We start from the raw sequence: 18,839 nt of genomic DNA, 5'->3' as shown, positions 1-18,839 counted from the left end.
GACTCCTGTCCAAGCATCCCAACTTTGAAGTACTATTCTCCAGTATCCTATAAGATTGCCAGAAGCTGGGTCAAGAAACAAGGACTTAGAATTAGTAATGTAAAAATATCACCAACATACACTAAAGCTAAAAGGCCTAACAACATTAAAAAATATTCACTACTTGGAGTGCTTTAAATAGTACCACCTCACTTCTTAACACTGGCATATGACATGGCAATTTAGAAGTCCCTGCTGTGGTGCACCTGGACCAGTGGTATCTCAGGAGCCCTGGCCTAGCACAGTGGGTTAAGGATCCAGCATTGCTGCAGTTGCAGCTTAGGCTGTGACTTCGGCTCAGATCTGATCCCTGGCCCTGGAACTCTATATACCACAGGGTAGGAGGCCAAAAAAAAAGAAAAGAAAGAAGAAGAAAAAAAAAAAAAAGACATGGCAATTCAATGTTGACACTTTGTGGAGAAAGGCTTTCTATGATGAAAGAAGTAATACCACTGTTTAAAGTTGTTAGTTGCCTTACAAATAAGCAACATTTTTCCATGATGTGCTCTAGTAAAATAGTACCCCTGTCTTATTAACATGTATAATACAACATTTTATAGAACATGTTTCCCCGGCACACCCAAACATAATTACCAGCAGCAAATACCAAATTCTGACACTTGGGAAATTTTAAAAGACAAGATATCATGGTGCATGACTGAAACAACTGCACAAATCAAATGTGGAATGTGGGAGATAGGACTATTTTCTTAAGCCCAAATGAGTATTACCTATGTTGACAAATATGAATGTACACTGAACAAAGTGTCTCACACCAAACTTTTCTTAAAAGCAAAATGGTAGCCATTTGCTTCCAGGTTAGCAGTTTTATCCACGAAGCAAGTAATCCTGGATTCCATTAAAAAATAAAGATATCCTACCTTCAATATGCCACAAAAAGAAATACTCTTTCAAAAGGAAATAAATTTATGCATCTCATGCAATGTCTACTCTTGTTTTATTCCTACAAGCAATGAATAATGGTGCAGATGTTTTGGCACAGCACACGTTCTTAACTTGCTAACATGGTATTTAATGCAATCAAAGCAAAAATATGTTAACATAACTTAATATACCTTATCTTCTTTTAACCATTTCTCCAAAAGCTGTTTCCGCCCTTGCTGAAGTACCGGCCTACACAGTTCTAAGGATTCATATTTGTTTAGCTGGCCCTGATCCAAAAGGATTCCAAAGTACTGAAGTAGAGGAGAAGTTTGACCTGGCTGGGCTGGAACACTCTGGAACCGACGGATGGTATCTGGGGTACGAAGGATTCCCTTTAAGAAAGAGAAATGTTAAAGACTCCTTCTAAAGATGACCCAACATCACACTAATTAACTCCATGGGATCTTAAATTCCATCTACTAACACCAAATCTCAAACCTTCAGTATACTGAATAGTAAAAACTCAGTCAAATGCCTGTCACACTTCTGGTTCAATGTTATGAGATTATTCTGAATCAGAAATATACCTTACAGTAAGAAAAGGACAAAGAAACCATGAGACTTATGGGACATTTCCACCCCTAAGACTCCTACTGGACAAGAACTAATACAGGTAATTGGGCAAGGCCAGTGGGAGAAAACCACATCTTTTTGCTTTCCTGTAATAAAAAACTTTGCTTGCTTGCAAAAAAGAAAAGAAATTTACCAACATAACTGTAATGCCAATGTGTAAGAGAATAAGCATATTCGTAAAGTAGTTACAACTAGCTATTATTCCAGGCTCATATTGAGTGGAAACTTCATTACACTAGAGTAAGGTGTGAATTCAGCCCAACTGCCATGAGAATAAATTCAGCTCAATTTAAGGAAACTCTCAGAGTTCCCTGGTGGCTCAATGGTTTAAGGATTTGGCATGGTCACTGCTGTGGAGTGGGTTCAATCCCTGTTTCAGGAACTTCTGCTTGCCACAGGTGCAGAGGAAAAAAAAAAAAAAGACAACTCTTTCTGCCATAAACTGAACAGGATCTGTTTAATCTTTAACTTTTAGAAATGAAATCAGTGGCTTTCATAGATGAGATCAAACAATATAACAATTAACTAATTAAACATGATTATGTCTATGTAAATCACAGCTTGATACATCTATATACCATTCTAACAGTCTGAGTTTTAAAAAGCTAACCAAGTCTAGAGTACAGAAAAGTAATTACCCAAATCTACAGGTACTGACAGGTAACTCATATTCTACTGGAAAATATAACCTAAAAAAGATTAGTTTCTCTGTGGAGAACTGATTCCACTTCTAACAGTATTAGAAATAATGTGAGTATATTAGCATTAATCTGATCGCAGCAACTTCATTTTCTTAACTATTTACCTTTGGTGCATTAGCAGCCACCTTCGCTGCCTCTGAGTAATTTCCCTGGGCAAAAAGAGCATTAAATTTCCGGGCAAAGAGTTCTTCAGCACCAGCTAAGTTGTTACGTACAGCCATTCTCAGAGCCAAATCGGGATTTTGTAGGACATTGGTGATATAAGGAATTATGTTTTCTTCTTCCACACATACTGAGAGAACCTGCAATTTAAGATTTAATGAATAGCTTCAGTGTGTTCATTTGAGTATCAATGATACCAAATCTGGTTAACGCTTATTACTTCTGAGTCACAAAGGTAATAAAACTGTAACGGCCACTTTTTTGTTGCCGTAACAAAAAAAAAAAAAAAAAAAAAAAAAGAACAAAAGAAAAGAGGGCAGGAAAGACAACTCTAGGAGACACTAATCCATTTGGAGGTTCCTAAAATATGGCCATCTTGTAACATAAATAACTCCTTACTTCATACTCTCAAAACTCTAATTGTTTTGCTACCATTTATTTATTCTCAACATGGTATGGAAGAAGTATAAGGTACATTTCTTTTAAAAACTCTAGAATATTGTTTTTAAGGATTTTTCAGTAATTTTAATTGCTTTTACATTTCTAGAATCCAGATTATATACTCAGTGAGGGGAGGGACCACTGAATCCTCATGCACCTAACACAACACAGTATACAGTAGGTGCTTAATAAATGTTGTGCTAGTAGGAGTTCCCGTCGTGGCGCAGTGGTTAACGAATCCGACTGGGAACCATGAGGTTGCGGGTTCGGTCCCTGCCCTTGCTCAGTGGGTGAAGGATCCGGCGTTGCCATGAGCTGTGGTGCAGGTTGCAGACGTGGCTCGGATCCCGCGTTGCTGTTGCTGTGGCTCTGGCGTAGGCCTGTGGCTACAGCTCTGATTCGACCCCTAGCCTGGGAATCTCCATATGCCGCAGGAGCGGCCCAAGAAATAGCAAAAAGACAAAAAAAAAAAAAAAAAAAGTGCTAGTAAAGAGCAATTTTTTTTCTTTTCTTTCTTTTTTTTTTTTGGTCTTTTTTTTTTTTTGTCTTGTTTAGGGCCGAACCTTCAGCATATGGTGATTTCTGGGCAAGGGGTTGAACTGGAGCTGGAGCTGCAGGCCTACGCCACAGCCACAGCAATGCAGGATCTGAGCCGGGTCTGCAACCTATACCACAGCTCGTGGCAACGCCAGATCCTTAACCCACTTGAGCAAGGCCAGGGATGGAACCCGCGTCCTCATGGATACCAGTTGGGTTCATTAACCGCTAACCCACAAGGGGGATTCCAAGAGCAATTTCTAATTGCTCCTTTTTGCCGAACAGTTACCTACCCTAAAAAGTCTTCCTAAGAAGTCACCATTACAGAATGTGCTCTGCTTGCTTAAAGGCTAAATTCCTGTCAATTGCCAAAGGGAAAGGGAGCCCTTCACGATGCATCCATTCCTCTCCCCAGCACCAGAGCTGGTTATACACCCCAGCTTATAAACTACTTATATTACCCCCAACAGCACTTCTCACACTATTATTTCTCAGTCTCTATTCCACATTAGAAAAGGGACTTAACTTTATTTAAGTATTATCAGCACCTGGCAGTGTTTAGCACAAAGTAAATGTTTAATATTTGTTAAATAAATGAAAGGGGGAAGCTTCCGTCCTAAGATCAATGAGATCTGAATACAATTTGAGAACTTAATAACCAAAGAGATAGGTAGTATCTGTCTGCTCTAACATTCCTTTTGACAAAAATGAATAAATTTTAACCTCCAAAAACCTTTCATTTCTGGAGTTCCCGTTGTGGCTCAGCGGTTAACGAATCTGACTGGCATCCGTGAGGACGCAGATTACCTATCCCTGGCCTCGCTCAGTGGATTAAGGATCCAGTGTTGCTGTGAGCTGTGGAGTAGGTCACAGACACGGCTCGGATCCCACGTTGCTGTGGCCCCGGCGTAGGCTGGCCGCCACAGCTCCGACTGGACTCCTAGCCTGGGAAGCTCCATATGCCATGGGTCTGGCCCTACAAGACACACACACACGGACAAAAACCTTTCATTTCTACAGCTCTGACCCCATCCCCAAAAGCTTATGCCATCCTATATCTGCAATGTGTCACTCTACTCCATATTAAGATATACTTTTTTTTTTTTTTTTTTTTTGCTATTTCTTGGGCCACTCTCGCGGCATATGGAGGTTCCCAGGCTAGGGGTCGAATCAGAGCTGCAGCCACCAGCCTACGCCAGAGCCACAGCAACACGGGATCCGAGCTTCGTCTGCAACCTACACCATAGTTCACGGCAACGCCAGATCGTTAACCCACTGAGCAAGGGCAAGGACCGAACCCGCAACCTCATGGTTCCTAGTCGGATTCGTTAACCACTGCGCCACAACGGGAACTCCCCAGATATACTTTTTTTTAAAGAGAGACTTTCCTTATAGTCATTTGCATACCTGATTTCCACCTTTAATAGTTAACTCCAAAGGGAAGTAAGGAAACAAACCCACTTCTAACTATACTTCCTATAGTCTTCCCCAAATACCAAATCCATATTTTCATCTTTATTCCACTTTTAGACCCATTTCTAGTAACCAGTACTTAACGATGTTCCTATATCTTCTAAAGTACTCAGTTCTACCAAGTTCAGAATTTAAGCAAGATAGTGGCAATAATGTCATCTTCATCACTTTTGATTTTTCAACCAATAGAAATCACATACTCATTCCTTCAAGGCATCGGTCCAGTAGCAGTTGGCTCTGATTTATTTATTTGCTTTTTAGGGCTGCATCTGCCGCATATGGAAGTTCCCAGGCTAGGGATTGAATCCGAGTTACAGCTGCAGGCCTACGCCAGAGCCACAGCATCACAGGATCTGAGCAGCATGTGCAACCTGCACCATAGCTCATGGCAATGCCAGATCCTTAATCCACTGAGTGAGGTCAGGAGTTTAACCCGTAACATCATGGTCACTAGTCGGATTGTTTCCGCTGCACCACAACGGGAACTCCCTGGCTCTGATTTAAACAGTGAAAAAAGTCCTGAGGCCTAAAGGTTACTATAAGCCCCCATCTTCTTACTCAAGACAGGTGGCACAGAAAATTTGTGGTGGGAAGAGAAGGGAAACAGTAAGGTCACAGAATCAAATGAATATTAAATATGTATGGTAAGATCAGTCACAATACTCTAATTTAAATATTATCTTAAAATTATCAGCATAGGGAGTACCCACTGTCACAGTGGGTTAAGAAGCTCGGATTCAACCCTTGGCCTAGGAATTATTCCGTATGCTGTGGGTGCAGCCATAAAATAAAATTAAAACAAACTAACAAAATAAAAACAAAACATCAGCATAGGAGGGAAAAATAGTCTCTGGCTTAACAACTTTATGATCATAAAATTATCACTAACCTAGTTCAGCAAAAGTCCAATAATACACTCTTGATTTTTCCAAGAGAGACACACACAACTGAATAAATGAAAGCTAATGAATTTTTAAAGTCGCTTTTGTGCCAGACAATGACTGGTGTAGAAATACAATTAAAAAAAGAAAAGCTCCTTTCCTAAGGGAGAATAGCAACTGATGCAGTTAATCAAGCACCCATAATTCGTCGTGATAAATGCCATGAGGACGGCTACCTAAGATCTAGGGTCTTAGTGGAGAAACACCTAACCGGGTATGGAGTTGAAGTAAGGCATGGATAAGTAGGGAAAGACTCTTTCTCTAGAGTATTTCTCTCATCATATACATACCATTTTCTGGAAATTAACAGAATAAAGGAGGGGAAAAAAACCTATCTACTTCTTTTGCTTACAAACTAGGAAAAATACTAATTTGAAGGAAAACTAGTAAAAAGCAAGATCAATTAACAGCTTGTTTTTGAAAAGTTTACCATATTTTTAGAGGAAAAAGTATCTCCTGAGAGAATACTTTAACTTATAAAATACTAAGAAAACATATAAAAACGATCACTTGTGTTAGATGGTGTGAAGCGGTTTGTGAAATGTGACAAAAGGTAACTTTTCAATTACCCTACAAAAGCTATTGTAACATATCATCTTCCAACACTGAACATGTAGTAACAGGGAGTTTCCTGGCGGTCAGGTGGTTAGGACTTGGCATGTTCACTGCTTCAGCCTGGTTTGATCCCAGGTCTGGGAACTGAGATCCCACATCAAGCCACTGCATATCATGGCCAAAAAAACATGAAAAAACAAAAAATGAACAAAAATTTAGTAATTACTTAAAGAGTGAGGAAAAAAAGAGGTAAGAAGAATTCTTTTCCTTGTAGTTGATAACCTGTCTTAGAGACCATATGAGGATAACCCACTATAAAAAGTATAGTCAGTCAAATGTGACTGTAATAGTTTTTGCATGAAGCGCCACTTCTTTTGATAATAGAGACATAAACACAATCCTAGGCTATAATATATGCCAAACAGTTTCTCACCCTGAGACAATGTTAACGCAAGAAACTCTATCATATCCTTCTGCATATTTAGGTATATATTATTTTCTGACATTCAAAGTTAAAGCTAACAGTAGTAAGTGCTATTTTATTTTATCACAATTTAATTTTCAAGGTTTCCTTACTTGTCCCTTTCTGTTTACTCCAATTATTCCAGCTGTGGCTTCATGAGGTGCAGTAACAAAGATTGTTTCCCCACTGATTCTATTCATGTAGATGCAGGTACCAGTCTCAAGATCATAGAGGTGGATATAGCCATACTTCGTAATCAAGAATACTACATCATGTTTCTCACTTATCTGTACAAAGAAAACCAACACTTCAGTAAAATAATGAAACATACAAACAGAAAATTTAGTCCAATTCCATTTTAGAGATGGTGAAATTCTAGAACTTTGACAAGAGGCTTCTATGAAAAATTAAAAGCTAGTATTTATGGTCTCTTCATTTTTACAGTAAATTCAAATATGGGAGAGCCCCAGAACTTACATAAAACACAAGAACACTAATAAGTTATATAAAAGAGAAAACAAGTCCTTTTGATTTGCTTAAAATACCTGCATTGCAACAGGAAAGTCATTTTGTGCTTCTGGAGGAAAGAAAACATCCACTGCCTTCTTTGGGAAGGGCTGGTTCCCTGTTGGTGGTGTGCCAACTTCAATAATATGTAACTGTTCAAAAGAAAATAAAACTCATAATCAACTTCTCAAAGGACCATAGCAGCTTTATTTGCAAGCCCCAAACTAAAAACAACCAAAATGTCCTATAATAGGTGAATATTAACTATATGGTACAACCATACCACAGAACACTCCTCAGTAATAAAATGAACTTTCATAGACATTAGCTCAGTGGGAACAACAGAAAAAAAGGCCACTCTCAAAAGATCACATACTACATGAGTCTATCTATATAGCATTTTGGAGAAGACAAAATTCTAAATGGAGGGTAAATTAGTGATCAGGGGTTAGAGACAGTGAGGAAGAAGTGGTAGCAAAAGAGAAATATTTGTGGTGACGGAATAGTATATATCTTGAATCTACTCAATGATAATTATACCAAAGTCAACTTCTGGTTTTTCTGGTGTACTACATAGCAATGTAAGATGTAACTGCTGGAGGAAGCCAGGTAAAGGACATAAGATCTCTCTCTCTCTCTCTGTACTGTCTTTGCAGTTTCCTATGAATGTGTATTGTTTCAAGGTAAAAAAAAAAATTTGAATAACTCCAACAATCACACCTCAATCTACCTTAAGTTAAGGCCAGAGAATGGTAAAACACCACCCACAAAGGGCTTTCTCACGGCTTCCAATTATAATTTAAGTTTCCGAACAGAACTCTAACTTATTAAGTTCTTCTCTGCCCACATCTACTCTAAACACAGGTGGAAAAGTATACACCTAAGTTGTCTCTCTAATCACATCCAGCTCAGAAGTTGAATGACAACATTCTGACTCAAAATGTCTGAGGATGCCCATCAGTGAGCAAGGCAAGAGAAAGCAAATAATGTCAATGAAAGAGTGTTTTTTATTTTGCTTAGTCATGTCAGGAATGGACTAAAAAAATAATTCAGTTCCAAAAAGTCATAAGGTCTCATCCTTAATTAGGACGAGTAGCCATACTGAAAAAATTATGTCTTCTCTAAAATACCATGGCAGACTACAAAATATATAGCACATTATATCAAGTAGGCTTAAGACTTATAAACTGGTTTTCAGATACTATAAAAATGATATGCAAGGTTTTTTCCAGGAGTTTTCAAAAAAGTCACAGCTTTATGTCGTAATATATCTAATTTCTAACACCTATTTGTCTTTTTGTTTAAATTCCTTCAATTCAGATCTAAACATCTGAATTGTGTTTTCTATCCTTGTCGTATTGAGAGGCTGGTAGTTGCAATACTTGGTTCGAGGATTCTTACTCTGAAATGTAGGCAGAATTCTACCTCTGTGTTGATGTCTCCTCCCAGCTCAGAGGCTATCAATTACCATATTTTAAACAATCTCTCTCTTGATTTTTAAAAACTACTTAGCATGGAAAAATATTAAGACTTCAGAGCTTCTACTATGGCAATGAGAACGTCAAACTGAGCTTCCAGGGGCAGCAGTGTTAACTCTGGCATCCAGCATTGCAATCACAGCAAGAGCGGGTCCTCAGAGTTCTGTAGCAGGACTTGTGGCTGGGGCCCTGGCTGTTGACATTCTCCCCTAATCCTTCCAATTTTCCAAGTTTGGTTCTAAGCCTTCCTGGCTATTGTAAACTATTCATTATCCTTTCATTAAATTTTTTATGCTCTAATCAACCAGACCTTGTTTCTGTTGTCTGCAACTAAAAACCCTAACATACTAAGTACTTCAATTTGTCCAGGTGAGGAGTTCCCGTCATGGTTCAGTGGTTAACGAATCCGACTAGGAACCATGAGGTTTCAGGTTTGATCCCTGGCCTTGCTCAGTGGGTTAACGATCCGGCGTTGCCATGAGCTGTGGTGTGGGTCGCAGACGCAGCTTGGATCCTACGTTGCTGCGGCGCTGGCTTAGGCTGGCGGCTACAGCTCTGATTCGACCCCTAGCCTGGGAACCTCCATATGCCGCAGGAGTGGCCCTAGAAAAGGCAAACCGCGCCCCCCCCCCAAAAAAGTGTCCAGGTGATTTTGTTTTTAGGGGCCGCACTCGCAGAATGTGGAGGTTCCCAGGCTGGGGTCCAATCCGAGCTGTAGCTGCCAACCTACACCATAGCCACAGCAATGCGGGATCTGAGCTGAGTCTGCGACCTACACACCACAGCACATGACAACACCAGATCCTTAACCCACTGAACGAGGCCAGGGATCGAACCCGCAACCACGTGGTTGCTAGTTGGGTTCCTAACCACTGAGCCACGAAGGGAACTCCTGTCCAGGTGATTTTAATGCATAGTCAGCGTTGAGAAGCTCTGACTTAATAAGGCAATAGTACGGAAATTGCGGTCCACATTTTACCTAGTCACCTAGAGCAGTTAAAATAGACATTATGAGCTCTACTTACTGAATCACTCTCTAAACAGTAGGCACACAAACGTACATCTTAGCCATGGTACTGATTCTTTTTTTTTTTTTTTAAGTTTTGCTTTTTAGGGCTGCACCCACGGCATGTGGAGGTTCCCAGGCTAGGGGCTGAAACAAAGCTCTAGCTGCCAGCCTACGCCACAGCCACAGCTATAAAACCTCCAAGCCGAGTCTACAACCTAAACCACAGCTCATGGCAACACTGGATCCTTAACCCACTGAGCGAAGCTAGGGATCGAACCTGAACCCTTATGGATCTTAGTCGGGTTCATTAACCACTGAGCCCGAAATGAACTCCATGGTACTGATTCTTAAGCACAGTTAAAGGTGAAAAGCATCGAGTTAAGGCCTTTGGTAAAGACAATGAAAATAAAGCTTAGTATAAACAGCTGATACAAAAAAATTGTATAAAATAAGGAATATTCATTTCAGACAAGCATCACTACTGAAACAGAATTTAAACAAATTAAGTCACCACAAATCAATGGTAAAAAAATTAACAAGACTTTGAAACTAGATGACAAATCAATTAGAAGCAGAAAGACAGAAGACAATTTCTCATTCAAATAATTTCCAAAGGCAAAACTTACCTTCCCTCCAGCCTGACCCCGTACTGCAAAGCAAAATAAAGTTGATTCTTCTGCATTTCCTTCCATCTTAAACTGTGCAAAGCTAGCTGCATGTCCTTCAATGGGCTGAGACACTTTCCTATCTACAGAATATAGCTGCATAGCTCCCACCACACGATTTTGCTGCAAAAGATCAAACAGAATAAAGTTTGGGGAACCAATGAACCAACTCCCAGATTCATCAACTACTGTAACAACTGGAATGCTTTATTATCTTTAGACAGATTTACAACTCCTGGTTAGTCTCTTAATGTAGATTTGATACCTCTTAATTCATAATTTAGCTGCAAACATTATCTTATTAAAGCTTAACATGAATGTTTAAAATGTGCCTTATATACAACCATCTCTTTACATTACCTTTAAAAAAAAAAAAGAAAAAAGATACAGGAATACTCATTCTGCAGTAAATATCCACACTAAATTCCAAATCATTCATACAGGAACTCAATATCCACTCAATATGCAAATAAGACCTAAGAACACCTGGTAAGAATACTCTGAAATATACGTTAGTATACCGGAATTAAGCCAGCAACCTTTAGTTTTTAAAAATGAAAAGAAAGGGGAAAAACATCTTCTAAAATAAGCCAGATTTGCAAAGAAGACCTAATTTCAAAATAAACTACATTCTGGGCACATTAATTCTCTAGACATTTTCTTTATTAGAAACTAAAAATGTTACCTGTGCAGATATGCCAGTCAGAAGTAACCACTTTTGCTTTGCATCAGTACGATAATTGATAATCTGGCACCCTGCAAGGCTAGAATGACGATCAAACATTTTCACTGGCTGAGACTCTCCTTCCATACTCCAATGATAAACTGCATTATCCGTAACAAGAGCAACGGTATTCAAAGAGATCCATTTCCAGAAGGTGACATCATCAGTCATGGTATGGGCTTTCATTTTACTTTTCATTTCAATGTTAAATATCTGAAGAGTTTTCCCAGCTAAAAACAAAAGTAAGATTATGAATCACCAAGAAAGCAAAGTTCAGGATAAATTAATATCTAGCTAGACTAGACTATCTCTGCAACAACTAAACCTGCAACTTCCAAACAAAATGTTTCTATCATGAGACTAATAATCAACTACAGAAGTCACACTGACAGAACAGCAATCACTGAAGGATAGCTGAGAATGAGCAAACAATTGACATCTAAATCTGAGGCAAAACTATCACCTCTAATAAAGACATTTTAAACAGATAGTATGACTTCCAAAGAACTCTAAATCCCAACTAAAAATGAGTCTAAAGAACAGCTCACTTAACAACAGAAAACAAGTTGCGATCTTCTTACTTAAGGATGCTTACCCATAAACTAAGTTAGTGATAGTACAGAGAACGAACAAATCAAATCTGATTCAAGCACATGAGGAAAATGTCTACTTTTTTTAAAAGGCAGTCATCCTCCATCCAACTAAATCTTGTGGAAGCTTCTTTTTGGAAGAGGATCTACTTCAACTCTGCCTTGTACCATTAACGCATAGGAGAAGTGCATGCTACATTTAATTGGTTTAAATTACAAAGGGAAGGTAGAGATGCTGAGGAAAGGAGAGGGAGACAAAGGAGGACAATTTCAAATGTTAATACACTAGAGATAAGAACAAAGTTCAAGCTTCATCCAAAATAAGCAAACATTTAGTAAAAGAAGGATGAAATTTGCCTTGAATGTTAAAGGTTCACTGAGTCAGATGAAAAGGCTTGTACTTAGTAATCTGAAATCCATCAGTCTGAAAAGTGATTTGGTTTAAATTAACAGAGGTTCAAAGCCCACTGCCATCACTTAGGCTATCTAATTCAGATTCGTCCTTAAAGACTAAGAAAAACTCCATTCCTGCCACAGAGAATCTGGCTCCTGAAGAACAAAAATTATAAGATAGTATGGGGGTAGGGGTGCAGAGAGGGATGGGACGGGACACAAAACATACAGCTTTGTACCACGACCCTTCTTACTACATGGGTAAAAACTTCTTCCATAAAATGAAGAATGTTATTCCCATCCCACACAATATGTAAACCACGACCAGACTTGAACAATTGTGAGAGTTATAGTCCTGTTTATAAAAAGAAACCATGGGGTTTGAAACTGGATTCAAAGAGAAGCAGTACTTGGGGATGACTTTCCTTTGCTGCCTTCCTCAAACCCTAATTACACGTTTTATTCTTTACATGAAAGGGGCTGGAATATATGTGGGGGGTGGGGGTTTAGAGAAGAGGGCAAGGGATGAGAGCTTAACTCTGTAGTGTAGACATACAGGCAAAAATCTATAATGCAATGCTCTAAAAATCTTTTCAATTTATTCTTTTTATAGAACAGGACAATAACTAACACAATCTAACTAAGATAACTCACCATCTGCACACATAAGAAAGCATTAAGAAATGTGATAAAATAACAATAACATTAAAAATAGAAAAGAATTTTGAGAAAATTAAAACAATGGCCTTTTAATAGAGGTGTGAAACCTGCTAAGCAGTTGAATTAAATTCTTTAAGAAGGCTGAGGGAGCTTAATACCTTAAAGTATAATACGTATTGTCTAAATGAAGCAAAAGCTGGAGTTCCCACTGTAGCACAACAGGATAGGAAGCATTTCAGGAGTGCTGGGACATGATCCCTGGCCGGGCATAGCGGGTTAAAGATCCAGCATTGCCCCAAGTGTGGCTGAAGTCGAGACTGCAGCTGGGATCAGATCCCTGGCCCAGGAAATCCATGTGGGGGGATGGGGTGTGGGGTAGGTGGAGAAGGAGCAAAGCTTACTGCCACAAAACAAGTGGTCCCGGGTAAAAGCTGGACCATCTTTCCTTGAGGTGAGATCAACTCCTATCATAGGTGTGTGATGGTAAATTATTTGTTTGAGTATGCTTGCTCCCTACCCCTTACCCAATTTTTTTTTAATTAATTATTTTTCTTCTTTTTATGGCCACACCTGCAGCATATGCAAGTTCCCAGGCTGGGGGCTGAATGGGAGATGCAGCTGTAGCCACAGCCACAGCAACGGCAGATCCAAGCTGCATCTGCCACCTACACCACAGCATGTGGCAACCCTAGATCCTTAGCCCACTAAGCAAGGCCAGGATAGAACCCGCATCCTCATGGATACTAGTCAGGTTCTTAACCTGCTGATCCACAACAGGAACTCCCCCTCACCCAATTCAATCTCCAACCAGTGTAACTATTAAATATAATGTGTAACTCGTGTAAGAAAAAATTTGTTTAAAAACTTCAGTACCTCACAAATTTATCAAGAAACTACTAGGAATCTGAATTCTTCTTCCTACTACCAAGATGAAAAACAAGAAAACAAAAAAATGGGAAACTAAACATATCTTTTAGATTCAGATAGTTTTTCTCTTAAAAATCTGTTTTAATGGTCAATTACACTCAGTCTAAAGTTCAAAAGAAAAAATTAACACAGACTCCCAGACATTATGAAAGTCTCTGAACTCTGTTCATACTGACAAGTTGGACAGTTCCCTATAGGGACAATTAAAGTTAGTCTGAATAAACTCTTAACACCACTGATTCCAAAGATTTAATATCCAGCTATGTACACACTTTTAAATATGAGTGGAAATTGAAGCCATTTTTAGAACTTAATAATCTAAATGAAATGCACGGCTGAAGTATAAAAAAGGCACAGCATGAACAAGTTCATCATCATAACAAACTTCTGCAATGTTTAGATGCTAATACTAGTATATTTTATTTCAGAATACTAATCACTAATTTCTTATGCCTTCTGTCTTTGGAGTTATGTTTTCAGCACAATCTTACCACACTGTAGGTATAAAATTTAATCTAACACTTAAAAGTTTCTAAGTAGATCTATGAGTAGAAAGTAAGACCTCTCAACAGAAATACACCGAGTCATAAAAGTAGTCAAAAATCAAATACAGGAACAGCTTTAACTGTGAAAATATACATAAACAAATTTAATCAATATACCAAAAAGACTCCAATTATTGTATATGAACACATTATACAAGTTTTAAGAAAAATACCCAATCTTTTTTTATACCTTTTAGTGCAATTACTTTGCTAGCTGGATTCATGATGGCGCTGTCTGCTGAAATTGGTCTTCGAATTGGATTACTTGGGTCATTCATATCAATAATTACCACCTGGGCCTGCTCTCCTACTTTCTCTCTAATGCAGATGAACTTGTCTGACTCCATAGTCAGGGTACTGAAGCCAATGTTTGCTGGGTTTATACCCAGGTTCTGGAGCTGAGGGAAAAGAGAAAAAAAATTAATAAACCGTATTACAAAGTGAATTAGAAAGACTTGGTATTCATGCATTGTCATCATTATAAATCCTCATTTAGCCATTTATCCTTCAAGGTCAATGGTGACAACTCCATTATCTTGATTCAAGTGAGGCAATTAATATAGCGGACTTTCTCTTTTCCAGCAATATGGCGGTCAATTGTTTCACTATAACCTTGTAGGTATAACTAGAGATGTATAACCCACTGGTTACAACTGAAAGGCAGAATAAATAGACAAATAAAAAGGAAAGAGCTATATCTGAAAGCTAGCCTTTATGGGTGAAGGGACTTGAGGTCACCACTGTTTCTTGGGTTAAGATCTTTGAACTACTGGATCTGTCCTAAGCCCCTTTAACATTTAGTAATTACTTGTTCATAGGCATTGGACTTTAGGAATCTGAAAATTAAACTATAGCATAAAATGAGAGATTTAAAAATTTCACAAGGTTCTTAATCTAAAAGGAACTTGGACTAGCCAGAGCAGAGAGACAAGTAGACAAAGTCACCAACTTTGCAAAAAGTGCCAAAACAAAGACATGTAAGGGAGATCTGGTTAAAGGTGGACTACATGTAAGCGAATGAATGTGTTCAAGGGAGGCAGATGAGGGAACACTCAACAGAAGGAAGAACAAATGCTAAGGCCTAGAAATGTGTGGTCTGCTAAAGGGAACTGTAAGTGCTCCTGTAACAATGGGAGTGTAGACTATGAAAGGCTTTCCAAGTAGAGAATTAAGGTTACAAACACAAGCAAGGGCTAGACTGATTAGCTAAATGTACCCCAGTAAGAATCCAGAATTTTTTCTGCAGGCAAAGGAAGCTACTTAAGGATTTTTAACAAGAAAAATAATGGAATCACATGTGTTTTGAGTACTCAGAATCTATTTAAGTATTTGCTAGGCAAATATACAAAATTTACAGAATTGAAAGATGGTAGGTCTCTGAAAACTAGTTAAGTGTGTAAGAACAAAAGGCACTTATTAGAAGGAGATCTCTACCAGACGGGGTCATTCATTCCTCTGGGTGACTAAATGTAGTGTTAATAGATTACGTCCCACTAAAAGGCTACCCAAAGGCTTTCTTAGCTTTGGCCAGCCTAGAGTTTTCTTTCCTCCATAATATAACGAATTCACATGGAACAAAATACAAACAAATATGAAAAAGTACAGGACCAAAAAAATAAAATAAAATAAATCAAATCTTCCTCCTGCCTTTGTTCCTCAGATAACCAATTTCTCTTCCCACAGACCATCACCGTCACTACTATTAAGGACTGACTGAGCCAAGTTAATTGTATTTAACTTAAATTCTTTTTTTAAACTCTCTTGCTAGTACTGCTTAACTATAACCAGGCCAGGATATCAATAAGATAAAACATAAGATTAGGAGACAACATTTTACTTTCACGTCCCTCTTACACCTCAATGACTGCAGGCGCAACAAATTATAAAGTGTAGTTACAGTAACTTAGTCATTGAATACCAGGGCAAGGAGACAAGCAATTGTCTAACTATTAAACATAGAAATAAAGTAGTAGATTAACTAGTTTTACAAGCTCTAGTATATGGTGCAGCGCAAGAAAAGTACACAAGCCGTGAGATATGTAACTTATAAATAAGCTTGGTTATAACAAAACTTGATGAATTATCAATTTTCATTTCTTTCTAACTTTTATCTTCGTGGAGTAAGTGATCCTTGGAGTTCCCGCTGTGGTGCAGCAGACACGAATCCGACTAGGAACCAGGAGGGTGCACGTTTGATTTCTGGCCTCGCTCAGTGGGTTCAGGATCCAGTGTTGCCAGGAGCTGTGGTGTAGGTGGCAGACACAGCTTGGATCTGGCATTGCTGTGGCTGTGGTGTAGGCCGGCAGCTGCAGCTCCAACTAGACTCCTAGTCTGTCTGATAACCTCCATATGCCGCAGGTGCAGCCCTAAAGAGCAAAAAAAAAGTGATGATCAACAACATATGAAGGGACAGTGTGAGGGCTTCAGGGAAGCCTTGTACAAACCAAGTTGTTCGTTTGATTTCATGGAAGGTGGATGCATCTGTTTTTCTGAGTAAATCAGTCCTCAGACACTTAAGTTAACTGATAGTTACCTTTCCAACAATTAAAAAAAAAAATCCAAAAGATCCTAGAACCCCTGAATTAGATTCGAAAACACAACAAATTATCTTCTAAATGGCTCTGTAAAATAAGAATTCTAGGTTTCCCAGGAGTTCCTGTTGAGGCGCAGTGGAAATGAATCCAACTAATATCCATGAGAACGCAGGTTCGATACCTGGCCTTGCTCGGTGGGTTAAGGATCTGGCGTTGCTATGAGCTGTGGTGTAGGTCACAGACTCAGCTTGGATTCCAAGCTGCTGTGGTGTAGGCCAGCAGCTATAGCTCTGATTTGACCTCTAGCCTGGGAACTTCCACATGCAATGGGTACAGCTCTAAAAAAGCCAAAAAAAAAAAAAAAAGAATTCTATGTTTCTCAAGCATTCACATAAGGCAACTGAGTATGAACCATCACAGCTTAAATGCCTACATTGTCTGAGAAAGTAAAAATATATAGTGCTAGTCAAATAGCAAAATTTAAAGTAAAACAAGGATGCAAGCCACAAACAGTACTAACTGAACCCACTAATGATTTTAATAGATTCCTTTTTACCCCTCTACATAAGAGGCAGGTACAAGACAAGAGAAGAAAACACTGCTAGAAACGACAGTAACGAGGAGGAAAAAAGGTAAATCAAAAAACCTATGTTTCTTATTCCATTTATCTCCAGATAAATGCAGCAAGAAAAGCATGTGGTCAAAAGTTAACACTGACCTTCAGCCTCAAGGCTGTTTATTTGCTGAAAAGGAAAATTTTGGTTCAAAATGGGTGGAGTTCCTTGCATTCCTCACAATCTACGTAATCCTTATTTTTTTCCTCATTAAACACATTCTACCAAGAGCTATTACACACATATATTTTTAATCTTCTAATAAGAATGTACTAGTACTATTCAAAATACACCATGTGACTGGGGAGTCAGGGGGTGCACTGGGGGTTTGGGATGGAAATGCTGTAAAATTGGGTTGTGGTGATCACTATACAACTACAACTGTAATAAATTCAGTGAGTAATAAAAAAATAAGACAGCTTAAAAAAAATACACCATGTGAAGTAGTCTATACCCTTTATTTAAAAAACAAGGTTAAGTAAGAGGTAGGTGGCCACCTCTTACCAGTCTACACATTTAAACATTTTAAGAAGCATAATTAATGCCCATTTACACAGCTAAATAGGAAACTCCTCCTTCCTAAAAAGCCTCTTTCAGTTGATAGGATAAGTGATAGAACTTCAAGTGACCTATTAGTATCAGTTAACAGAAAGTTACATTTACTTCCTGCTCTTCAAATATGGTAAGAATTTTTCCTTATAGGTGATACTTTTCAGCAAGAATGCCCAAAACACTCACAAATTCTTCCATATTTTCCTATAATATATTCATCAAAAGAGAAACATCCCGGAGTTCCCGTTGTGGTGCAGTGGTTAACGAATCTGAGTAGGAACCATGAGGTTGCGGGTTCGATCCCTGCCCTTGCTCAGTGGGTTAACGATCCGGCGTTGCCCTGAGCTGTGGTGTAGGTTGCAGACGCGGCTTGGATCCCGCGTTGCTGTGGCTCTGGCGTAGGCTGGCAGCTACAGCTCCGATTCGACCCCTAGCCTGGGAACCTCCATATGCCGCAGGAGTGGCCCAAGAAATAGCAAAAAGACCAAAAAAAAAAAAAAAAAAAAAAAGAAAAGAGAAACATCCCAAAACACAATCATAGGACAGGTCACCATCATTAATCACAATTCCAGCTTAGGTGCACTCTTAAGATAGGATCACACAACAGGAGTTCCCATTGTGGCTCAATATAACAAACCTGCCTAGTTGTAACCATGAAGATGCAGGTTTGATCTCTGGCCTCACTCAGTGGTTGATGATCTGGTACTGCCATGAGCTGTGTACGTTGCAAACACAGTTCGGATCCTGCTGCTGTGGCTGTGGTGTAGGTTTGACCCCTAGCATGGGAACTTCCATGTGCCGCAGGTGTGGC

At 38.9% G+C, this 18,839-nt stretch overlaps 1 protein-coding gene across 7 annotated transcripts in view; it reads right to left on the bottom strand.

The window, feature by feature from the left end:
- The window catches only part of CLTC (clathrin heavy chain), a 69,581-nt gene that overhangs the window by 32,878 nt on the left and 17,864 nt on the right, over positions 1-18,839 (bottom strand). For all 7 annotated transcript variants that reach the window (XR_014820173.1, XR_014820175.1, XR_014820174.1 and 4 more), the window contains 7 exon segments: positions 14,519-14,726; positions 11,175-11,443; positions 10,451-10,612; positions 7,376-7,489; positions 6,944-7,117; positions 2,363-2,560; positions 1,116-1,316 (listed from right to left, as the gene is read on the bottom strand). Coding sequence is in view for 4 of the 7 variants with exons in the window: in XM_021066047.2 (XP_020921706.1) it covers positions 1,116-1,316; positions 2,363-2,560; positions 6,944-7,117; positions 7,376-7,489; positions 10,451-10,612; positions 11,175-11,443; positions 14,519-14,726 (1,326 nt within the window). In the remaining 3 variants the exon portion in view is untranslated.

Source organism: Sus scrofa, chromosome 12 (assembly GCF_054392235.1).
Source record: "Sus scrofa isolate SSC_HxYL_T2T_F1_AM1 chromosome 12, Sscrofa_HxYL_maternal_Yorkshire_Landrace_v2.0, whole genome shotgun sequence".
NCBI classification, from domain to species: Eukaryota; Metazoa; Chordata; class Mammalia; order Artiodactyla; family Suidae; genus Sus; species Sus scrofa.
This window is presented reverse-complemented; position numbering and strand designations above follow the sequence as displayed.